Source organism: Primulina huaijiensis, chromosome 2, assembly GCF_012295235.1.
Source record: "Primulina huaijiensis isolate GDHJ02 chromosome 2, ASM1229523v2, whole genome shotgun sequence".
In the NCBI taxonomy this organism is placed as follows: domain Eukaryota; kingdom Viridiplantae; phylum Streptophyta; class Magnoliopsida; order Lamiales; family Gesneriaceae; genus Primulina; species Primulina huaijiensis.
In genome coordinates this window covers 24,532,582-24,558,480 of record NC_133307.1, presented here as the reverse complement: position 1 = coordinate 24,558,480, position 25,899 = coordinate 24,532,582, and the positions used below count along the sequence as shown (strand labels likewise).

The following is a 25,899-nucleotide window of genomic DNA, read 5'->3' as shown; positions in this document are numbered from 1 at the left end:
TAATGTTTGATATCAATTGTCATAATTAATGTAGATTTCGTCATTGCAAATAGTCTCCTCACCTCACATCATTCTTGATTTCTGATATTAGGTGTGTCAAAAATTAATCCTATCTGTCAACCCAACCCAAAACCACATGTAAATACCAGTTTTGAGGGTTTTCGGATTCATATCAAATCGGGTCGGACACTAAAAGCTAAGTCAATTTTTTTGTTCAGGTTGGTTCGTGTTTGTGTTTCGGTTTGGGTTTAGAGTTTTCATATTACTAGAAAAGTGCACGTGCGTTGCACGTGAGCAACTAAATTGCTGGAAATATAAGTACGAAATTTTGATAATATTTAAATGAATTAAAATATGGCGAATAGCATTTATTAATTGCAACAAACCAAACCACAAAATCAAAAATCATGACCATAGACGGTATATGAATCGGAGAAGTTATCTAATCCACATAACATACTTTTCAATATACTTCTTGGTTGATTTTGATAACTCTACAACTCTTTGTCGTAGTTTGTTATAATATACATATAACCATTTTGATATACTCAGCAAGTATATGATCGTCTTAAATATCTATTATGTTATTTAAAATCTTCATCTGGGATCTGACATGCTCGTAGTTTACTTCTCTATCAGGACGTTTTTTTTTTGTTTTCTACATTGTTCTTATCCAGTAATCTTATTTTCCAAATATTTATTTTATTGTTGAATGATTTTTCAGTTTTTGACAATCATCAACTATAACTCATAAGAATAAATGTTGTTTTTAGTCGTGATTGGTTTTTACTTGTGACTAAAAGTATGTATAACCTATATATTCTTCAACAACATAACCAATGAATGGTGCTGTAATTTCTTCAAACATCGGGATATTTGAAATATCATTTTTATATATTTTGTATAAATATTATCAACATATAGCTATAAGTTTAATAAATTTTTAACGATTATTTTTCAATCAGTGTGAGAAAAAAACTTGAAAATCTTTTCAAATGACTATATCTTAGAACTGTGTCATCGTTTAATTTGACGCAATTCAGGAAAGTCATTTCTTTCGTCATTTTTTAGAAGATTTGGAACAATGATTGCGTGCATCATATCATGGAGATGATACAGTTTCAATCTCATAAACAAAACAAATTTTATTCTATCGAGTTTACATTTTGTTTTATAATATTTTATATATTGTGGAACGACATACAAAATTAATTATTGTATTTTAAAAATCTTGAGAAGGACACGGATAACGTAATTAAGATATGTATATGAGATATCATTCAAATATATATATATCAAAGTATTTGTCTTATTCAATATCTCATCTAATAATACAACTGTTTAGATTTCATGAGCATCTTATAATAGACAAAATTAATTTGATGAAATATTGTATAATTCAATTTGAATTTCACTATTCGGCTAACTAAATTTATTTGGCGAGTAGTTTTCTATGTTACCATCATATATCTCATGAATTAGTTTGTTAGCCACTTTAACTAAAAAAATAGACAAAAACAACCTCTTAGCCACCTCAAAATCTATCGATATAATATTGGAAGAAATAAAGTGCAACCGGCTCAATGTTTCAATTTATTAAAAATGCACAAAATTGATATATTGTGTCCACAAAGCTTTAAAATTGTTCTCAAACCATTAAAAATAGAATGAGAATTATACACAAATTTTTTTCATGTATTTCTTTTTCTGAATGAAGAATTTTTTCTTTTTGTTTATTTTTTGAGAAATATTGATATTTTATATGGCATCAATATGTTGCAAACCATTAAGTAGCAACATAATCACAATATAACCCTTAAAGGTTTACACATACAATTTTTCAATTGCGTTGAAATTTAAATATGAATCATTCTTGATCTTAATATTTTGCTTTAAATACGCCTTCAAATATATATGTATATGTTTTATGTCACTTAGTTAGACCTAATTTCAAATATTTAAAAAAATGTGTTTGAATTATATCATACAGAAATAGGGGCATAGTAATATGCAACATTATTTTTTTTAACATGTTTTTTCATCCACTATGTTTGTCATAAATTTTTTGTTCAAAATTTGATTCATTTCTTAACTACATGTATGAAGAACCAATAAATTATATAATTAACAGAAATCATATATTACCCTCTTCGTAGAACATAAGACCCAAAATATGTGGCTTTTATTGGTGTACTCTCATACATATTTTCATATAAACAACAAGACAAATAATAGAATATCAGAAAAATCAATTGCTGCCAACAATACTAAACAAAATGAATTTAAAAAATTCATGACACAAACAACCTCCATAAAAAAATGATAACTCAAAGTTCAAAAATAATTTATTTAGTACAATAACAAAGAAATTGAAGTATATACGAGCAACAAAAAGCATAAATGTTGGGTGCAATAATTGTCCCTGCTTGGTAGAGCGATCGAACCGTGGTGCTTGAGCTGCTGTGCGGTTTAAAAGATTTGAGTTGCACCATTACCATTAGCTATAGCTTTTGGTAAAGCGGTAAGCACTCGGTCCTACAATTGGTATCAGAGTCAAGGTCACGGGTTCGATTCCCATTGATTGCAAGGAGTGCAATTATTGGGAGGAAGATTGTTGAGTGCAATAATTGTCCCTGCTTGGTAGAGCGATCGAAACGTGGTGCTTGAGCTGCTGTGCGGTTTAAAAGATTTGAGTTGCACCATTACCACTAGCTATAGCTTTTGGTAAAGCGGTAAGCACTCGGTCCTACAATAAATCACTCGCAAATTAAATACTAACTCATATTATTCAAAATTTTTATAAATTTTTCAATATTTTTTTCAAATAAAGAGAAGGTGCCTTACTAACGTCATGGTTTCATAAATATTTTACTTTTTAAAAAAACACACAAAGGAAAAAATGGTGCCTCAAAATCATCATGAAAAATCCTTTAATAAAACCTTAAAAAATAAAAATATAATACGAAGTCACATAATTTTCCTTAAATCAAAGAAAAATATTAGACCGTTGACAAAATATATCTGACAACGACTAAACATACGTTAACTTCTGATCAATTAAAATTTAGAATCATGCATAATCATTTAAGTAGAAAAAAATCGTATACAAAAAATCTACTTGATATTATCTCTTTTAACAATTTATCCATGTTTGTCGTCCACCAGAGGACTCATAGATCCACTAATTTTTTTAGTCCATCTATTAATTTCGCAATAAATAATACTACAAAAATAATATAATCAAGCGCATAAAAACTCAAATTCAAATACTTTCAATCAATTTAAATAAAAAAAAATTTGAATAAAGAATATAATAATGTTGTAAAAATTTTGAATACTGATTTATAGACAGAAGTCTGAAAATACATTTATCCCAATAAATAAAAAAATATTATCTCTTTCTATTCTGAGATATAAGCTAAAAACGAAGAAACATTTCATCATTTTTAATATTTTGTAAGTCGTTTCAAACTAAGTAATCTAAGCAAACTGAAAACATGCATTATGTGTTTAAGAATTAACAAAATATATCAAGGAAAAAAAATTAAAAATAATCATTTTTGTGGGATATAAGGTTTTGTTTTATATTTTCTTTCGGTGAACAAACAAATCACATAAAGAATCCAAACACAACATGATCAATACAAACGACATATAACACCAAAACATGTAATGATATGTTAAAAAACTCATCTCATTGCAAAAACACAAAATGATCAAATGAAGCATATTATTTAGTAATATTTTTTTAGCAGCATATATAAAACATTGACTAAATAGCTTAAAAACAGTGTTTGAAATAACTTACATACAAACATTTCTCTCAATCATGTATCTCTATTGACACATAAAGAGTTTGAAAATATCTTTATTCTAAATGGGAGAAAGAAGTTTTATATAACATTAATATTTATTAATAATTTATTTTTATTCAATCTGACTCATCTCCCTTCATCTGCCCATTATTACCTATCATCAATATGGTAGATATTTTTCATGAATTTGACGGAAATATATAAATTTCGTAATTAAAATTAAATTTAAAAGTAAATTAAAATAATAATTAGTTTGATTGAGTTAAGTACACTATTAATGATCTTATTAAACTAATATAAAAAATGGCTTAAATAACATCATGAACATGACAAATTGTAAAAAAAAAAAAGTTAAAATGATAAGGTTACAAATGAAAATCATATATTTAATAGATAATATTTATTTAACATCATATATCGAAAATTGACTAAATAACTTATATGTTTATATTGAAATCACCTACATACAAATATTTTCTCTCAATCACATATATTTGTTGATACATAAGTAGTCTTAAAATACCTCTATTTTAAATGAGAAGAAGATGTTTTATATGACCTTAATATTTTTTAATTATTTAATTTTTTTCAATGTCACTCATCTCCATTCGTCTTCCTATTATTACTTTAATGTTCGTAATATTAATAATTTTTTTAATGTATAACATTATGAGAGTGATTTTCTATTAATTTGATGTCATTGTATAAATTAAAGTAATTAAATTTAAATTTAAAAATAAAAGTAAAATTTAAATTTAAAATAAAAGTAAAATTAAAATAATAAATAGCTTGATTGAGTTAAGTGCTCTATTAATAATCCTATTAAACTAATGTAGAAAATAATTTAAAGAACATCATTAACATTATACAAATTATAAAACAAAAAAAGGTAAATAGTAAGTTTACAAAGTAAAATAAAAATAATAATTAATTTGATTGAGTTAAGTACACTATTAATTATCATATTAAACTAATATGAAAAATGACAATAAACAAAACGGTAAAATAGGAAGTTTACAAATAAAAGTCACATATTTATAATAATGAAATAAAATAAAATAGATGTTAGTAATATTAGCAATTTTTTTAAATGTATAACGTTATGATAAATTTATAAGTAAAATCAAAATAATAATTAATTTGATTGAGTTAAGTACACTATTAATTATCATATTAAACTAACATGAAAAATGACTTAAAGAACCCCATGAACATGACAAAATATAAAACAAATGAAAGGGTTAAAAAGAAAACTCACAAATAAAAGTCAAGTACACTATTAATTAACATATTAAACTAACATAGAAAATTATTTTAAAGAACCAAATGAAGATGGTAAGCTAAAAACGAAGAAACATTTCATCATTTTTAATATTTTGTAAGTCGCTTCAAACTAAGTAATCTAAGCAAACTGAAAACATGCATTATGTGTTTAAAATTAACAAAATATCTCAAGGAAAAAAATTAAAAATAATCATTTTTGTGGGATATATGGTTTTGTTTTATATTTTCTTTCGGTGAATAAACAAATCACATAAAGAATCCAAACACAACATGATCAATACGAACGACATATAACACCAAAACATGTAATGCTATGTTAAAAAACTCATCTCATTGCAAGAACACAAAATGATCAAATGAAGCATATTATTTAGTAATATTTATTTAGCAGCATATATAAAACATTGAATAAATAGCTTAAAAACAATGTTTGAAATAACTTACATACAAATATTTCTCTCAATCATGTATCTCTATTGACACATAAAGAGTTTGAAAATATCTTTATTCTAAATGGGAGAAAGAAGTTTTATATAACCTTAATATTTATTAATAATTTATTTTTATTCAATCCGACTCATCTCCCTTCATCTGCCCATTATTACCTATCATCAATATAGTAGATATTTTTCATGAATTTGACGGAAATATATAAATTTCGTAATTAAAATTAAATTTAAAAGTAAATTAAAACAATAATTAGTTTGATTGAGTTAAGTACACTATTAATGATCTGATTAAACTAACATAAAAAATGACTTAAATAACATCATGAACATGACAAATTGTAAAAAAAAAAAAGATAAAATGGTAAGGTTACAAATGAAAATAGATAATATTTGTTTAACATCATATATCGAAAATTGACTAAATAACTTAAATATTTATATTGAAATCACCTACATACAAATATTTTCTCTGAATCACATATATTTGTTGATACATAAGTAGTCTTAAAATATCTCTATTTTAAATGAGAAGAAGATATTTTATATGACCTTAATATTTTTTAATTATTTAATTTTTTTCAATGTCACTCATCTCCATTCGTCTTCCTATTATTACTTTAATGTTCGTAATATTAATAATTTTTTTAATGTATAATATTATGAGAGTGATTTTCTATTAATTTGATGTCAATGTATAAATTAAAGTAATTAAATTTAAATTTAAAAATAAAAGTAAAATTTAAAATAAAAGTAAAATTAAAATAATAAATAGCTTGATTGGGTTAAGTGCTCTATTAATAATTCTATTAAACTGACGTAAAAAATAACTTAAAGAACATCATGAACATTACACAAATTATAAAACCAAAAAAAGGTAAAATAGTAAGTTTACAAAGTAAAATAAAAATAATAATTAATTTGAGTGAGTTAAATACACTATTAATTATCATATTAAACTAATATGAAAAATGACAATAAACAAAACGGTAAAATATGAAGTTTACAAATAAAAGTCACATATTTATAATAGTAATAGAAATAAAATAAAATAGATGTTAGTAATAACAGCAATTTTTTAAATGTATATGATAAATTTATAAGTAAATCAAAATAATAATTAATTTGATTGAGTTAAGTACAGTATTAATTATCATATTAACTAACATGAAAAATTACTTAAAAACCTCATGAACATGAAAAATATAAAACAAATGAAAAGGTAAAAAAGAAAACTCACAAATGAAAGTTAAGTACACTATTAATTAACATATTAAATTAACATAAAAAATTACTTAAATAACCAAATGAAGATGACAAATTATAAAATAAACAAAAGGGTAAAAAGGTAAGCTCACAATTCAAACTCATATATTTATAATAGTAATAGATTTCAGGTTTGGGTTGGATTGATAATATTTTGTACTATCTTTGCTTAACTCGACCCGAATCCACCCGCTTCATCCGAGTTGACACCCCTATATGATATTTCTTTTCTGTATGTTGTCAACTTTTCACTATCGTGAAATGATATTGGTGTAGGCGTGTAGCTAACTTACCAACCAAGCTAAAAGATCCGTTGCTGCGGAGCATCGTTTTCTCTATGTGAAAGAAACTTCAAAATGCTCTTTAGAACTGCTCTAAATTTGGATGCTGAGCTCGAACGGCAGCTAAAATTTTAAGATCCTCACACTTTAATTTTTTTTTTAATATTTTAATTTCACCTAGCTACATATTCATTAATCTGGCATGCACGCAGTGCGATAGAGAATAAGTGGTTAGCTTGTTCAATATCAAGTCATTTTCCGCACCAGGTACGCTCCTGTCTCCTCTCTACCACCCTACAGGGCCTCTCATTCATATTTTCGGAAAATTAATAATAAAACTAAATTTGGACACAATAAAAAGTAACGGAAATATATAAGAAACGTAGATCATATTCATATCATCGTCTACTTAACATATGACACGTATGTCGAGTGATGCCGATTCTTGTTCTGAAAGTAAGAGTTTTTGTATATTATTTGTATCACTGTTTCTGTTGAAAATGGTTTTGAAAACTGAGAATTATTCCCGCATCCGCTTATTGAGTGACGACCAAATCACTCACCCACCAAACCCATCTCAGATAAGAACAAGGAAGAAACGTTAGATGAAGAAGAGCAAAATCAGTTCTGGGACTGGTGAGGAATACTGTTGTTTCTCAATTCGAATTTATGTTTTTCCGCTGCATCTGTTAAAATATTGTTATATCTAATTTTTATATTTCCGCTGTAAAACATAAGTTATTTGAGTTTGTATCCGACAATAAAATATTTAGTATTATGAATAAAAAGACTGGTTTCTGAATTTTGTATTTCTGAGACTTGTTGTTTTCGAATGTAAATTTAAGAGCAACGTCGGTGTCGACCAACCCCGTCTCTGAAGCATGACACGATCATTCATCCATACATGATGATGGTTAAACAAGTGATAATGATTTATTTATTCAGCACACATGTTATTTGTTAAGTGGATAAAAGCACTATCTATGTGGGTAGCATGAACAATAAATAATGTGGATATTTTTCATTTTAGAGAACTATAAATACATAAGACTCTATTTGGACAAATACTTTAAAATTTTTTAGTGTTTTATAAATAAAAAAAACTTAAAATAAATGTCTGAACAAGAATTTTGTAAAAAGTTTATGAAAATATTTTTAAAACAATTCTCCAAATATACTTTTGAAAGAATAAGTTAGAAATATTTTTTGATGTTTTTAGAATAATAGAGAAAATTGTTCAAACATTTTTTAACGGTAAAAACGTTTTAAGATTAGCTTTCCAAACACATGTTTATTATTAAAACAAAATCTAAAATCATTTATAAAATTTTTGAAAAAAAATAATTTTATAAAATATTTTCTAAAATTTGTTTCTTAATTAATTATCACAGATTTTGGGTTTTTAAATAATATTTATAAAAATACAATTTGCGCGTCAAATTAAAAGCGACGATTATATTTGATTTAATGTATGGTGTTAATCGTAAGACAAAAAATTGTGTGAGACGGTTTTACGGGTCGTATTTTGTGAGACAAGTCTCTTATTTGAGTCATCCATGAAAAATTATTACTTTTTATGCTAAGAATATTATTTTTTATTGTAAATATCAGTAGGGTTGACTCGTCTGATCACAGATAAAGATTCGTGAGACCGTCTCACAAGAGATCTACTCTAATCGTAAACAGAAATGCTCTAATACCACTTTGTATCTAGTCCTCTGTCTCTCTTTGTCGTGTTTTCCTAGGAAGAATATATCCCCCTCTTTGTCATCACAATGTCATGAATTTCTTTGCTTTAATCCAACTTACAATATGTTGTCCTCTATTTATCTTTAATGGAATATTGTATTGTTGTGGTCAATTAAGAATACTTTGACCAATCTTTGAGACCTAAATATTAAATATTTGACTTAATTTGTTTTTATACAAAAAATAAAGACCAGCCTTATGAAATTTTTATATAGTCAATAAGTTAAATAGTCAGAAAAAAATTTGGTTTGCTTTTTTATTTTGGAAAATATTACATTGAAAAAATGGTTATTTTCAATTTTGGAAAAAAAATTGCAATTTGTGATTTTATCAGAAGAAAGATTTATATCGAATGTTTTGTTTCTCATTAACTTCATATTTTTAACCACACGAACAACGCACATCTAGCAAAGGCAAATTAAGAAAGGCCGGAAAATATTCGATCACAAGTGTCTAATTGAAGCTAAATAAAAGTAGAAGGAAACAAAGAAAATTTGGCGAATTTCACTTGAGATCTCGGAGTTGCCGGAGGTTCATGGGAGAGACATATTTGGTGCCACCATCGAGTAGTTGTTTCGCGATTATAATATTCGCTGCTTCGCTTGGGTGGTAAGGGTCCCAAAACACGTGTTTGTTCCGGTCGGAACATAGAGTCGAGGTCGGACCGCAAGGGATTATCCCTGCAAATTGCCCTCCGTTCCCACAGCAAGCTTTACTTGCAGTTGTAAACCCTGCAAATTCTTTTGTGCATGAGATTCGAAAATGTAGTTGTGATTAAATCAAATTCGACTCGAATGCGTACCGTATTTCGCGTAATTTGTGATGAGTTCCATGACAAGTTCGTAGACATTGGCATGAACAAATGTGGCCCCTTTAAGGTTGTCATTTAGTTCATGTAGAAGATCCTTCAATCTGGCGTTGTATTGAAGTGCAAGCTTATTTGGCAATGAAACGCATTCATTCACACCGAGTTGATTAATGGTTTTCTGATATGGAATGCAACCAATTGGCCCAACATTTCCCACTATAAACTTCCTCGCATCAAGTTGGTAAAGTCTCTGCAATCAATTCATTCTTTAGTTTTATCATTTATGTTCGAAACTCGATTTTTATGATATTTAAATTTGAGCTAGGATAATTTTTTTTAATAAAAAAGCCCTTGTATATTAGTTCTTATTTTTCTTTTGAAAAAATAATACTCGAAGCGTACTATTTGGTGAGATAGATTATATATAAATATTTGTTTTATTCGACATTAATTTGAGTCAAGATCTAAAAAAGATTGAAGTTTAAATCATTAAATCCATCTCATCTCACGAGCTAAACGTTGCCTCAGTAACATGCATGTACTGCATGCAACCAAATATTGCTAGACTTGAAACTATGATCTCGATCAAGACGGTATACATATATAGCAAGGCGTCGAATTTTATTTGGACTACGTACCGTAAGTTGACCTCTTAGATGGTTGATGAGATCATCGACAAATGCATAGGGGCTTTGTGTTATTCTTGTTAGGTGAGTTATTATTTAATGGAGTGGGGCTCACATTAAATTAAATAATAATAAAATCTTTTCCCACATCGAATTGTTTTCAAAAATTGCTGGAGGGAATTAGTTATAAATAGAGCTCAATTCCTTCAGTTATTGTATCCCAAAATCAAAAGCTTTTTAGCTTTGATAAAAAGAGAGAGCATAGAAAAAAAGAGTGTATTTTTTTTTGAGTGCGGGAATTCTCTTTTGTGAGTTAGAGAAATTATTTTCTCGGTATACTCGGGTTGGGAGTGTGAGAAATATTGAGTGTATTGGTGTATACACTTGTTGTAATATTTCTTCCAGTTATAATAGTTGCAGTGCTCAGTGGACGTAGCCTATATTGGGTAAATCACGTAAATCTTTGTGTTCTTGTTGATTATTTTATTCCGTATTTTTGGGTACTATTATCATCGTGGTTGGCATCGCTTCGGGGGTGTAATTCCCCAACAACTGGTATCAGAGCCTTGTTGTGAAAATTCTTAAGAATTCTGAGTATGCTCTGTGGTTGCAGCTTTGTCTGATCTTCCACATCAGAAAAGATTTTTTAGATTTTTTGCTAAGGCTAGAGAAGTGATGGCCGGAGATGATGGATCGGGACCAGGAATCAACAAGTTCGATGGAACAGATTTTTCGTTCTGGCGGTTACAGATAAGAGATTATCTGTACAGTAAGAAGCTGCATCAACCTCTATCAGGAAAGAAACCGGAAAAGATGGAGGATGATGATTGGGAGCTCCTTGACCGACAGGTTTTAGGTGTCATACGATTGACCCTAACAAAGAACGTGGCGCATAACGTGGCGGATGTCAAAACCACGGAGGAGATGATGACCATTCTATCAGACATGTACGAGAAGCCATCAGCAAACAACAAAGTACATCTCATGAAGAAGTTATTCAACTTGAAGATGGGAGAAGGTGCTTCGGTGGCAAAACACATAAATGAATTCAACACGATTGTCTCCCAGCTGACATCGGCGGACATCAAATTTGATGATGAGATTCGTGCACTTATTCTTCTGACGTCTTTACCAGACAATTGGGAACCGATGCGGGCAGCGGTTAGCAACTCTGTTGGGAAAGGAAAACTACAACTCAATGATGTTAGAGATCAAATCCTTGCTGAAGAAGTTCGCAGGAAAAACTCGGGTGAAGCAACATCATCGAGATCTGCTATAAATCTTGATAACAGAGGAAGAGGCAGGAGTGGTGAAAGGAGTTCCAACCGATGGCGCGGTAGATCCAAGTCAAGAAATGGAAAAGACAAAAACATCTTTGAAAAGAATATGAAGTGCTGGAGCTGTGGTGAGACTGATCACCCGAAAAAGAGCTGCAGATCAACGAAGAATAATGCCAATGCTGTCACTGAGGAAGTACATGATGCTCTGTTATTATCCATGGAAAGCCCTGTTGATTCTTGGGTTATGGACTCGGGAGCTTCGTTTCATACCACTGGTGAGCGCGATGTATTTGATAATTACATCGCTGGCGATTACGAAAAAGTTTACCTGGCTGATAGAAAACCCTTGGAAATTGTTGGTATGGGTGATGTACGGATGAAGATGTCAAATGGATCTGTCTGGAAAATCAACAAAGTAAGGCATGTAACAGAGTTGACACACAATCTGATTTCAGTAGGACAGCTTGATGACGAAGGTCATAAGGTGACCTTTGGTGATGGTTCTTGGAAAATGAAAAAGGGAGCCATGATTGTTGCTCGAGGAAAGAAAACTGGAACACTGTATATGACTTCCAGTTTGAGAAATAAATTAGCGGGTGTGGATGCTGGAGCTAATTCAAATCTATGGCATAGTAGGCTTGGGGATACGGGTGAGAAGGGAATGAAGATTCTTGTTTCAAACGGAAAGCTACCGGAATTAAAGATCGTTGAACACAAACTGTGTGAAGCTGTATTTTTTGGAAAGCAGAAAAAGGTGAGCTTTTCAAAAGAGGTTAGAGAACCGAAATCGGCGGATTTGGAGCTGGTGCATACTGATGTATGTGGACCATCTCCTGTGACATCCCTTGGAGATCACTCAAGATATTATGACACTACTGTTGACGATTCGAGCAGGAAATTTTAGGTTTATTTTGTGAAAAATAAATCGGATATTTGAGACTTTTAAACAGTGGGAGTTAGCCATGGAAGATGTGATGGATTCACTGTCATCAAATCACATGTGGGAGTTGTCAGAACTTCCTGAAGGTAAAAAGGTTTTGCATAGCAAGTGGGAGTACCGGTTAGAACATGACGGTAACAAGCGGTACAAAGAATTACTTGTTGTAAAAGGTGAAAATGAAGTCATTGGTTACACTGATATTTTCTCTCTGGTGGTAAAGTTAACTACTATCAGGAGTGTACTTGGATTGATGGTAAAAGAAGATTTACATCTGGAACAGTTAGATGTAAAGACGGGGTTTCTTCATGGAAAGCTAGATAAAGAAATGAATCAATCACAGGGATTTGAAGTACGAGAGAAAGAGAAAATGATGTGCAAACTTCAGAAGAGCTTGTATGGTCTCAAACAAGCTCTAATACAGTGGTACAAGAAGTTTGATGATGTAATGAATAATGATGATTTTCTGAGGTATCAGGCTGATCACTGTTGTTATGTGAAGCTTGATGGTTATTATATCATACTACTGATATATGTAGATGATATGTTGATAGCATGAGCTTGTCTGGAGGAGATTGTTACACTCGAGAAAGAGTTATCAAAGGAATTTGCTTTGAAGGATTTGGATGCTGCAAAAAAAATCCTTGGAATGAGGATCCTTAGAGATCTAGTTAATGGAGTCTTGAAGCTTGATAAGATTTCTGGAAGCAAGAATCCAACTGATATGCTCACGAAGGATGTTATCATTGAAAAACTGAAGTTGTGTTTGACTTCAGTTGGTCTCCTGGACTAACAAAGGAGATATGAGCTGCTGCACTGATGGTGTGAAGACATGATTGAAATCAAATCTTCAAGTGGGAGAATTGTTAGGTGAGTTATTATTTAATGGGGTGGGGCCCACATTAAATTAAATAATAATAAAATCTTTTCCCACATCGAATTGTTTTCAAAAGTTGCTAGAGAGAATTAGTTATAAATAGAGCTCAATTCCTTCAGTTATTGTATCCCAAAATCAAAAGCTTTTTAGCTTTGATAAAAAGAGAGAGCATAGAAAAAAAGAGTGTATTTTTTCTTGAGTGCGGGAATTCTCTTTTGTGAGTTAGAGAAATTATTTTCTCGGTATACTCCGGTTGGGAGTGTGAGAAATATTGAGTGTATTGGTGTATACACTTGTTGTAATATTTCTTCCAGTTATAATAGTTGCAGTGCTCAGTTGACGTAGCCTATATTGGGTGAATCACGTAAATATTTGTGTTCTTGTTGATTATTTTATTCCGCATTTTTGGGTACTATTATCATCGTGGTTGGCATCGCTTCGGTAGTGTAATTCCCCAACAATTCTCGCACCCATTGATATTACGGGGAGGAGGTAATTGTTTAGGAAATCATTGGACCCTATTGTAATGGAGAAAATGGAATTCCGAGTGATGTAATCTCTTGCCTTGGATGAACCCAACAGCCCATCGATTTGTTTCCTCGTTATGTTGAAGTAATCTACTTGAATATCCATTGAAAGCCTATTCACCTGCGAAAATTCCAAGAGTTATATAAACAAATCAAGTCATGTTTTCATGCACGAGTAATTTTCGAACATGCGTGTTTTACTCACAAAAATTCTTCCGGTGGCATTCATGATCCCTCCACCTCCTGAAGCATAGTTAGCCCCGCGCAAAACAACATTACCGGTGGTGTTGGGGGCGAGAAAGGGCGACGCGAAGTGTGGCTGTCCCAATTCCTCCCCTAGAACACACAATTAGGGACTGTATTTCAGGCACATTTATCGTTCACGTGTCATAATAAACATGTAGTACTGGCGGTACATACCAACAATGTCTCCAATGGTTCTGCCGTTCGTGTATCGACCCGTCGGATTCCCGCCCGAGGCCTTGAAATCAATCCCATTGGGGGCAATGTTAGCCTTAGACAGAGTCTGCAAATAGTTATTATTCCCAGCATCCACCAAAGAATCTCCAAAAATGAACGAAGCCCCTTTTGTTAAATCTTCATTCTGAGCAACTCCAAAGGAACACAAATTCATAGTAACAATCAAGAGTACTATAATGTTGTAATGATTAAAGTTGAAGGCCATAGTATCTTTCGTGTCTTCGTGCATGTGTGAGTGAATCCTCAAAAGGTGCATATATATGTTTAGACACCAACTTGTGATTGAGGGAAGGGCTTGAAACTTTAATTGGAGTTGTATTTTGGTATGACTCGGTTGATTTTTGTAAATGGGGTTATGTTAACTGTAATTATGGCTTGTCTCAACTTTGTTTAGACCTATGCACTTGCGTTTGATTCAAGAAAATCAAGGATAGAAGAGTATCATGTAGTGAATATTATACTAAGTGATGAAATTAAGGCAATTTCAATCTAAATAAATCTGAAATTCTTTTACTTAAGAATTTAATGTTGTTTTGAAGTAATTTTGATAAAATGATGTAAAAAAAAATATTGTGTTAAATTTACATTATGTTTAAAAAAATGGAAGCACTCTTATTCGCACGATGAATGAGCCCATTCTTAGAGAATTATGTTAGACCTCTTTTAATGGGCTAAATTAAATTCCTTATATATATATATATATATATTTACACACACACACACCAAGCGCATTTTAAATGCAAAATATAATTTTAAATAATAAATAAATTCATACTAAATAAATTTAACTTTCTATAATTACCTGTCGTTCTACTTCTACCTAAACGAATCTTATATTTCCAAATATAAAATCCATTCGCTGTGTTGGATTTTATAGATCGTAGATTCGTAGTATTTACAATAGATGAAACATTTTATAATACTATATATAATGGGTTTTATTTCAACTTAAATATATAGGGTTTTATTTCAACTTAAATTCGAAGAAGTTTATGTCAATAAGCAAGGAATGTGTGAAAAATCGTTATTTTTGTCATGTGCTCTGGATAAAAACAATAACCTGCAAATCACGTTGATCAAGTAAATCACATTGGACAAGACAGTGAATAATTGAACATCTGATACCCTAACATCCTAGCTACTTCTTTGGGTTCCATGCGTTTATATACATATATATATATAATTAATATTTAATTAAATAGATAATCTACTTAAAAAATATATAAATATTTATTATATATCTTATATCCCACAATTTTATTTATTTTTAAATGGCGATTTGATTTTTATTTTTATTTTTGGAATGCTTTTACTCTGCCCAAGATAGCTGATATCCTTCCCAAAATTTGACCGTTAAGAGTCCCGGTTCCCCATTTCACGCTTCAAGACACACAGCACTGTTGGTTTATATCTCACTTCTGACGACGCAACAGACACTAAATAATGGGCTTTACTGATCGGAGCTCACCAGTAAACCTGAACAGCTCCGAGAAACCACAACATCAGCAGGAAACTACGGACAAGGAGAATGCGGAGACGCACGAGATTTCAAGCTATGAGCAGTTCAGAGAAGAGAGAATCAAAGAAAACCTAGAGAGGATGCAGAAGCTTGGGATTTTCGACTTGTCTCTCAATTTCAAGTCCCTCAAGAAGCCCATAAAGAATCGACCCATTAATCGGAAAACCCCTCATAGCTCCTCCCCTTTGCCTTCTTCGGCCCCCGTCCGCCGCTCTTCTAGGTGTTTCTCTATGCTTCTTTTATTTATTTTTCTTTTTTATCAACGTTATGCCTCTATTCCAAGTTTCAGTTTGCTCCACATTTTGTTAGGTTTGTTGAATGAGGATTTTTTTGTGATTGTGTTTACTTTTTTCCCTTATTTACGTTTTTGGTTTTAAGAAATTTTTGTTTAGCTCGCCTGAGTAATACTCCGCAGCTGACTGTTAGTACTGAAAACAGTGGATACATTTGACTAGCATAAAATAGAATGCTATTCCATTCTTATTAGGTTCTGTAATTCAAGTTCTTAATTGGCATTTGAAGGATTACTTTTGTGTTTGTTTGATGGAGAAAAACTATGGGGTTTTTTGTATCTTTTCAAGAACTGACAGTGATCATATCTTTTGTCACAATGAATGTATGGTCTATCACTTTTTATAGGCTACAAAACTCAACACCAGTTAATTACACCGAAGCACCTGTAACAAAGAAAGAAGAATCTTTGGAAGTTTATGACTTGCTGAGAGAGAAGGGGTCAAAGCCGGAGTTTTACACCGATGAAGATGAAAAATTGCTGGGTAGCACTGAAATGAGTTGGACCCTTTTTGTTGATGGATATGGAAAAGACGGGAAGCGAATTTATGATCCGGTTAGGGGAAAGACTTGTCACCAATGCAGGTCAGCTGCTCTTTCTTCAACCGTTTCGATTTCTTTGAATGATTGACTTGTTTTGAGGAACATTGTCGCGCAAATGTGTCAGTTAAGGGCGTATTGAGAGTTGAGACTTCAAAGTTTGGGATTTTCTATGCCACATTGGATCCATTTTTTGTTGGCAAGTTGAATACTTGAATGTGCGGTTGTGGAATCTTTGTCTATGCGTTTTCTTTTTTTCCAATATTTTTTCTTCAAAAAACCGTTTCGTCATGCATTTATCAGGTTTTTGTAGTAGATGCAACTTGCATTTGATGACTTTATTTTGATTTGAACTTTTACCCTCGAATTCAAGAAAAGAATCCTTAGAAGGGACATTAGTTTTAAGACAGGATCCTATAAGTTGGCTAGTTCATTTCCAAATCCGAAATAAACATCATTGTTATTGCATCGATTTCGCTTTAGTTAAAAAAAATTATTTCTTTGAGAGAATCTCACATCTATGCCACTCAGTGGCGGAGCCAGGAATCTAACGCTACCCGGGCTAGAATTTTAAACTCTAACATCTTTTAATATTTTAAATTTGGACCACCCGGACTAAAGCCCGGGTACGAAGGGCTGTACCTCCGCCCCTGATGCGACTGCTTTTTGGTTTCTATCCCCTGACTTTCAAGGACGGTCGTTATAAGACGAGTTTATTGTTAAAAGTGTATTTTGTCTCTCTTTACTTTATGATACATGCTTTAGACTGTTTCAGGCACTTCTAAGAACTAAAGGTCACAATTTCAGGCAAAAAACCCTTGGACATCGAACACACTGCAGCGAATGCAACATGGTTCAGGGGCAGTTTTGTGGGGATTGCTTATATATGAGGTAAATGCTATAATATGGCATATCATGAATTTTTGCATGCTTGCGTCCTTCGGGGCTCTCCAAACATTGAACCGAATTTCCATTATTTGGTTGTGTGATAGCATTGATTTCTCAGAGCTTTATCATCAATCTGACAAACTGGTTGAATGGAATGTTCTGTTAGGATGTCTGTACGCATTCATTGATCAACAATAAAACTTTAAGAAACAAACTTTGTTTCAGATACGGAGAAAATGTGCTTGAAGCAATACAAAATCCTAACTGGATTTGCCCAGTCTGTCGTGGCATTTGCAACTGTAGTTTGTGCCGCCAAGCAAAAGGTTGGCCTCCAACTGGACCTCTTTACAGGAAGGTATGTATATCCAGGAGCAATTTCTTTTTTTTGATTCTCCTTTTAACATCTTTACAAAACGCGCCAAATCTAAAAGATTTTCTTCCGTTTATCAGATTTCTAGTCTTGGATATAAGTCAGTCGCACATTATCTCATGCAAACTCGATGTTCAAATCCAGATTCAGATAAGACCTCTGGTATGAGGGTTCCAGTTTCTGCTAAGAGATCACTGCCTTTTTCAGACTTTGATGCAAAACCGCAAAAGTATGATCTTTCTCAACTAGATAGGGAATCCTCAGGGATGATTAATCCTCAGCTGACCCTCAAGAATGATTTTCTCTGTACTGAATCCGTTAAGGATCTTAAAGATTTATTAATTTCTAAGCCTGAAGCTCTCTGTAGCAGTGATGAGCAAGAAACATGCACGAACAAGAACTTTGTTGCATCTAAAACAAGTTCGAAAGCCTCCAAGAAACGTGCACAACTGGAACCATCCATTGATAGCATCGGTGGAAGGTTGAGGCAAAGGCGTCGTGAGAACTTGAACGATTCTCGAACCAATTGAAAAAGGCACGTGGGATATAGTTGTCCCATGGGGTATTCGAGCTTTTGTCAAGTACAATGCATGAAAATCTACAGTGTTTTTTTGTGGTAGGATTTACAGATGTTTCTTGAAGTTTTAAATTTAGCTTTTTTGCGTGCACAATGCAGCATAAACTATGTTGTAAGGATGCTGTTGGCTATTAGCGTGCTGGTTGCACAGACTTCGAACATCGGAAGAAATTTACGGGCTAATATAATCAAATTTCTGAGCCGTGACTCAGTGGCGGAGCCAGAAATGTGGCTATGTCCGGACTAAAATTTTAAACACTAGAATCTTTTAATATTTTAAATTGATCTACCCGGACTAATATCATATTTTACATGTTGTATCTAACGTACATCTAATGCTATATAATATATTTAGTAATTTTTTCCGGTTTTTTTAAAATCTCCCCACGTTTGGTTTCAAAAAAAGAAGAAGAAAAAATACCCCTCGTTTAACCACTTTCATGCTATATATTCCCCATATTTGAAGTCAGTCTTTCATCATTTACGGTAATAACAATAAGGTTATGTTTGGATGAAGTAATTTGTATTTGAGAGTTAATTTCAATTTAATGGATTTGAAATCATCTTTTTATTAAATTCCTTGTACATAGAATTTCAAAGTGGATTTTTTAATCCATTAATTAGAAATATGTTTTTTGATTAAAAATTTATGAATTTCATATCATAAAAGTATATTCTATTATTCTTCATATATTTTGAAATTAAAACAAGGATTATGATTAAAAAATCATTTTACATTTTATTTATATTAATTTAATTAGATAAAATATTAAATTTATATAAATAAAAATTCAACAAAATATATACATACATACTATATTTTTCAGTGATTAAAATAAGAAATATTTTTCAAGCAAGCACTTTATAATAAATCAAAATTCTATCAACACTTATAAATAAAAAAAACTCTAGTAACACATTTTCACTATTCAACAAATATTAATAAAATAGAGTTCACATCTTATTTATTTAGATAGAGAGAACATTTATATAAATAAACATCAAATAAAATATTCATATTTTTCCCACAAAAACAAACATATAAAAACAGTTTATAGTATTCAACATCTTTAACTGAAAATATCAAACCCAAATTCTAGAATATTCATGAGATGTTATATTCATTCTAAGAACTGTATTCATCCGATGTCACAGCTATCATTCTTCACTCCTCGTCTCAAGAAAATCCACTTTGTTTTTGAACATCTGTAACAACATTATAATATTTCTTTCAAGGCTTGAGTCTATTTTTCATATTTTCTTTAGTTAACTTAAGATACATTTTGGAATTTAAATACAACAAAGCTGCTTGCAAAGCTTGGGGTTTCCAAGTATCTCCATCACATTTATTTCCTTGAGTCATTTGATTAGTTAAAACTCTAGCCAAATTACTGTCCATTTTTCTAGTCCGATGTATCTCCATTCCCCACCGATCGTAAAGTCATCAAGTTGATGAATAGTTGATGCTTTCTTTTTCATCTTGCTAGTTGTACAAGAAATGTTTCTTTGTTATAACAAAACATAAATCAATAATCCATTCACTCTTAAAAAAATAAAAATTATTACCTCATTAATAGTGAAACAAAATGCATATAAGGGAGCTTATTATATATTTGCGCATTTGGAGCTGTCAATGGTTGAGAATATCCGATGTCATTATGATATTTCTTAGCTGCGGCAAAATAGTCACCAAAGAAAAGAATCTTGAAATAACAGGTGGTTTAGAAAATGGTCTTGAAACAGGTCTAAACTTTCAAGGAAGATAATTCTCAACAACAACAAAGAAAAAAGAAAAAGAAAGAATCTGATAAATTTTACAACTTCCATCCCTGAATGATCAAGAGCTGAAGTATCCCACGCTATAGTTTCCAAAATCATGTTGTCTTGAATAAACCATCAAGAAAGATTAAACAATTTACAAACATATGTTAATATATGAAGTGAGAGACGATTAAGCTGTTGGACGAAATAGAAAAAAATCAAAATCATACGAGAAGAACATAAAATTAATAGACAACTTGAAATGAAGATTTTAATGAGCACTGAATTCTTGAATCCCATCTCTCAAGAAGTTTGTTTGATCGAATGTTGTTGGAGTAATGTTGTGTAATGCAAGAGTATCGTATAGTGGTGGTTCGCTAGGTCTTTATTTACAAGCAAAGTCTTCAAATTCAAACTGCACAAATATGCCAGGTAGTATAGGATTTCCTATTAATTAATTATATAAAAATTTAGGGAAAACAAGCAAAAAGGACAAATATATTTTGTGTTCTGCACATGAAGACCATCTGGGGAATGTGCCCCACCCTCTTTATTAATAATCTGGTCTGCCAGCAGAAAAGGACCTGAAACCAAGAGGGTCTTTTCTCATCAGTTTTGAGCCCAATCAATCGCCTTTTGACAAATCATTAAATTCTTGACCATTTTTTTTCACCTATAGAATAAAAGTCACTAATTTTCTCCAATATATATATAGTTTTGATATGTTACACATCTATAGTATATATTTATGTGAACATCGATGAGATATCTCTCACCTGTTGGATGTATCACCAATTTTTTTTTGATTTATTTACCTTTTTTCCTTGCTTTTTATGTATTATTATCGATTGGCTAATCTAATCACTTGGCTTATTTTTACTTCACTCCCATTCTTCCCTCTCCTTTGTTGCCGCAAACCCCATCTTCTTCAGTCCGTCCGCTTCTCGTCCAACATGTGAAAATTTGTGCTAATCTAAAAGATTTTCCAATCCAAAATCAAATGGGCTCAATATAGTTTTCACATCTATCAGTAAGTCTAAATTTTTTTCTTTCTTGAGTTTATATTTTTCGATATTTGGGTAAATATCATCTGAGCAACTGGAGATTATTTTTTTTAGTAAAATAAAATCTTCTTTCCATGAAGATATTATTTTCTTGTTTGGAGGTTTTTGTTGCATTCTTACTGTTTCAATACCGTGTGGGCAGCCGCTAGTTCCTGGAAATCATAGAATTTCACACTTCGTTTTTTTCAAGATGAGTTCTTTTTACAAGCTATTGGTCACCCCCGACTTCGATTCTCAGCTAGTAAGAAATTTTTCCACTTTTAATTTCCACTCTTTTCAATGTGGGAAGTAAAAATATTGGTGATTTATGTGTGGATCTGTGTTGCAGAGATTACCGCCGCAGTTTGTAAAAGATCATGCAGAAATTTTGCCGAGGAAGGCCACGATAAGAATCGAATCGGGGGAGTCCTGGATCGTGAAGATCGAGAGAATCGGGCAGCACCGTTTCTTCACGGAGGGATGGGAGAAATTTTCTAGGGATGTTGATCTGGAATTCCAGCAATTTATGCTCTTCTGGTTCGACGGAGAATCGGGATTCCGCGTCTCTGTATATGGGATGAGTGGCTGCGAGAGGGAGCTTAGTGTTCGCAATACATGGGGCGGGTCAGAAAATTCAGAACATGGTGGGGTTTTTTTGCTTCTTCAACCTTGTAATTTCTTCCCTTCTGACAAAATATCGATTAAAGATTACTTATTGATAACTAGTTTTTTTGTAAATGTTGTTTGAAAATCGAAAACTTCTTTTGACCCGTGTTTGTTGAATATGAACATGCGCGAACAGGAGATGGGCAAGAAGATTTCACCGCGAAATCGGAAAGCGGAGACGAAGATGATGCGAACATTGATGAAGAGAGAGGTTTTCGTGCTAGAAAACAATGGCGATTCCGCGCGGAATTAAAGAAACATCACGAGACCGAACTGGTAGGTGTTTCTTGTTCATGTTACAGAAGAAATGGGAGTGTGATAAGTGCGAATATTCATATTCTTTAAAAGTGATTTGATTTACGTGATAAAATTACTATTGTTGTTCAAACTTCAAGCGTAATACTTCTTCTTTTTAGCTCTTCACCTTCATTATCCTTGCTAACCACATTGGGGCCTCGAAAATCTAAACAAACATGGGATTGTTTTTCCTATGCTTACCCAATCATTCATAGGTGTAGATGGTGACTTAATGTGTAGCGTAGTGTCTTCATCCTTTCTTTCGTGGCTAAAATCATTTGTGCTTTCTTGTTAACACACAGGAAGTTCCCGGAGATTTCGCAAAGGAAACCGGAATCGCGGAAAACGGAAGAATTTTCTTGCTAACTCGTCATCCGAAATCAAAGAAATGGCCAGTTTTTGTGACGGCTAGGAGACATGATAGGGATCAGAGCTTTGCTATGACTGTGGGGTGGAACGATTTCTTGGTTGGTAGTAAGGTGCGTATTGGAAGCATGATTTTGTTCGAATTCTTGTCGAACAAGGACAATATCATAATTGAAGCCAAGGTGGTAAAGGATGGGAAAAAGGGATTGTTTTCTCCCAAGAAGAGGAGAGGGAGGCCCCCAAATTTTAGCAAGTTTTGATCAAAGTTCAAAGTATTGTACTAAACTAAAATTTTAAGTTATATTGTTTGTGTAGCTACTTGCTTCATAACCGTAGTTATGGCTGTTTGCTATTGAAATTATTACCAAACGTTTGATTATATGAATAATTGATAATTAACACATCTTGTATCAAACACATATTTCATCACCGACTACATATAAATTGTTTAGCGCCGGAATTGGACCGACCCACAACCCCGTTTTCACGATTTAAACTGCTCCAGTATTGCTGGGTAGGAGCTGCTTCCGGGTCTGAAGTCCAGGACCAATATCTTAAAAACCGTAAAAACCAAAACCCCACCGTATATAGTTTACTCTGATATGTCATGGAATATTGAAATGGAGACTGCTAAAGAAAATGTATATGTTTGGGATTATTTAGTTAATCCAATCAAAGTTCAAATTAAATTTGTTAAATCGGTTTAAAAGTGAAGATAAATAAACAATCGTTTAAAATTCCCATGTGATATTTGGAAGCGAAAAGCCACTGCAAAATATTTATTGCTTCCACACCTGCACAGCATGCAATAAGCTCTTCACCGTCGATCATTATTGTCTCCACCCCCGTTAGGACTCAATTTGTGAAAGTGTGCTTCTAGTTATATATCGTGCTCTCGATCAGCTCCACACCCGTTTCATTTCATCTCCAGTACCCAAAGATGACTACGGATTATAAGCCCAAAAAAGGAGACGATTCTGGTTCAAACCGGTCCAGCATCGAGGCAAAGGCGCCAAGATTTTTCAAGGTTGTACCCCACACTGGAATAGACAGACTTGTAAGTTTCATGTCTTGCAGCATATGCGAATGTTCTTGTTTGTAGTTTTTGTTGTCTGGGTTTGTTCCAAGATTTGAATTTTGTTGTTGATGATGGTATGTAGATTTGTATATCTGATCTTATTTTTACGATCACGTAACTTGGCAAGATCGGTGGAGAGACTGATTCGTTTATTTGGAGATCAAATGTGGAATTTAAAAATGATATGCATATTTTCTATTTTCAGTTACCTCCATAAGTGTGCGAGTAGGTTATGAACATCTCCAAAAACAGTTTCTGAATGATATTCTGTGTTGAACTAAGCCACCTTCTTATGTTTTTACTTCATACTGGTTAAGATCCTTTTACTTGAGATTTGATTGCAGACACTCCCGACAGAATTTACACGAAGATATGGGCACAATCTGCCAGATTGCATTTCTCTCAAGGTTCCTGGTGGTTTAGTATGGAAAGTAGGATTGGGTCACTCCAATCATGAAACTTGGCTTCACCGAGGGTGGCAGCGATTTCAGGAGTATTATTCTTTACGGCGTGGGAATTTCTTATTTTTCAAATATGTTGAGAATTTTCTTTTTGAGGTTCACATATTCGATACCAGTGGTACAGAAATAGAGTATTTTCAAAATGATTCCCTTAACAGTGTCGCTGGTCTGAACCATGTGGATAAAACAGAGAGAGTTGAATCAGAATCTGATGATTCTGTCTTATTCTTGGAAGAAATTCTGACAGGGAGGAATGCAGGAAACAAAGATCAAGATGTCGCTGATGACACCAACAATTCTCCTTCGAGATGGAGAAAGAAAAGAAGGATGCAAGAATCCGATGATTTGCATGCTGAACAAAAATTGAGGAAATCATCTAGGGGAGAACAAAATACTTCATGTCCTATAAAAAGGGAGTCAATATTCGTGGCTTCATCTCCAAAATATCGGTCTGATATTGGTAAGTTGGGATCACATTTGAATCCGCGGTTTCAAATCTTTGATTACATCTGGTAATTCAACTTTGAATATATAATCAGAATGTGTGGATCATCAAACAAAGTACTACTTGTTGGGAAACATCGGATCAATGTATCCAAGGGATATATCACCAAGATTTGATATCATAGTGTTTAAACTTTATTGAAACATGATTTTAGGGGATTTTGAGCTACTAGGCAAGTTGCAAATCATGATATACTATCTTTGGTTTATATATGTGTATAAAATGTATATTTTTCCGGCAGATGAAGGTATTGAAGGTACAGAATTAAAATACTCACACATAAAGCAAGAACAACATCAGGCAAGGGATGCAAAAACCAGATTCAAAGCCTATATAAGGGCATCAGTTTTCATGTCCGAGAAGGCAAACCGAAACCCATTCTCCATAGTGGAGATGCATCCATCTTATGCCAGTATTCAGTGCCCCTCTTTGGTAATTCATCAAAAGATAGTTTTGAGTTATTATTATTATTGTTGTTGTTGTTGTTATAATTATAGTTTTCATGAATCCATAGTTCAAGCACATTAACTGAAATTTTTCGGTTTCGATTTCTTTGCAGAATATTCCAACAGCCTTTAACAAAGAATTAATGTTGCCTTATGGGAAAAATAGCTTGATCCTCGTTTGCGAAGGGAAGACATGGCCGGTGAATTACATTCGCGGAAAAGAAAAAGCCACCCTCACTTCCGGGTGGAGAAATTTCGTCGAGGACAATGATATTAAAGTAGGCGATGCTTGTGTGTTAGAAGTAGTTGAGAGGATCAACCTCACATTTAATGTCATCATTTTTCGTGGTTGATTAAAGAATCAAAGATATGGGTTTGTTCTACATTGAAGCATCATAGCACAAAGCAAGCAAACTGTCCAGTCTCTTTTGATTTTTTTAGTTTTCAAGTTTTGAATGTAGCATTTTTTGCATATTGTATTTTGATTCTATTGAGGAATAGCCATCAGTAATTTGATCATGGGGTTGAGTCATATGAAGATCTTTGAGGAGGAATATCGAAATTTTATGATATATCCGTCATTTCTAGCTTGCTAAAATATATTTAACCGTCTGAAATCTTTTTTGAAGTTTACATGTTTAAAAATATACATTTTGGATTCTTTTTGTTCATCTGATATGAGTAAATTATGTTATACTGGAGTTACTCAAATAAA

General features: G+C 32.3%; 4 protein-coding genes across 5 annotated transcripts; 3 read left to right on the top strand and 1 right to left on the bottom strand.

Moving 5' to 3' along the window:
* Positions 1–9,226: 9,226 nt before the first annotated feature.
* LOC140960461 (GDSL esterase/lipase At2g23540-like) lies at positions 9,227–14,596 on the bottom strand. The gene is made up of 6 exons (XM_073418746.1): positions 14,317–14,596; positions 14,102–14,232; positions 13,837–14,017; positions 10,288–10,355; positions 9,644–9,899; positions 9,227–9,572 (listed from the first exon to the last, which is right to left on the bottom strand). Exons 1-6 carry the CDS (start codon positions 14,579–14,581, stop codon positions 9,346–9,348), a joined length of 1,128 nt encoding a protein of 375 aa, XP_073274847.1. The 5' UTR covers positions 14,582–14,596; the 3' UTR covers positions 9,227–9,345.
* Positions 14,597–15,751: 1,155 nt separating this feature from the next.
* LOC140960453 (uncharacterized) lies at positions 15,752–18,759 on the top strand. The gene is made up of 5 exons (XM_073418736.1): positions 15,752–16,115; positions 16,535–16,771; positions 17,534–17,617; positions 17,840–17,969; positions 18,065–18,759. The coding sequence occupies exons 1-5, from the start codon at positions 15,820–15,822 to the stop codon at positions 18,512–18,514; spliced, it is 1,197 nt and encodes a 398-aa protein (XP_073274837.1). The 5' UTR covers positions 15,752–15,819; the 3' UTR covers positions 18,515–18,759.
* A 2,407-nt stretch (positions 18,760–21,166) lies between these two features.
* LOC140970839 (B3 domain-containing protein REM9-like) lies at positions 21,167–23,008 on the top strand. 2 transcript variants are annotated; one of them, XM_073432784.1, is made up of 5 exons: positions 21,167–21,352; positions 21,529–21,627; positions 21,715–22,009; positions 22,168–22,307; positions 22,631–23,008. In XM_073432784.1, the coding sequence occupies exons 2-5, from the start codon at positions 21,577–21,579 to the stop codon at positions 22,952–22,954; spliced, it is 810 nt and encodes a 269-aa protein (XP_073288885.1). In that variant the 5' UTR covers positions 21,167–21,352; positions 21,529–21,576; the 3' UTR covers positions 22,955–23,008. The 2 variants fall into 2 exon arrangements, with proteins under 2 accessions (XP_073288885.1, XP_073288886.1); XM_073432785.1 differs by having other exon boundaries at positions 21,181–21,352; positions 21,577–21,627.
* Positions 23,009–23,613: 605 nt separating this feature from the next.
* On the top strand, positions 23,614–25,697 carry LOC140960448 (B3 domain-containing protein Os11g0197600-like). Its single transcript, XM_073418723.1, has 3 exons — positions 23,614–24,693; positions 24,980–25,170; positions 25,298–25,697. Exons 1-3 carry the CDS (start codon positions 24,561–24,563, stop codon positions 25,535–25,537), a joined length of 564 nt encoding a protein of 187 aa, XP_073274824.1. The 5' UTR covers positions 23,614–24,560; the 3' UTR covers positions 25,538–25,697.
* The last annotated feature ends 202 nt before the right edge of the window (positions 25,698–25,899 follow it).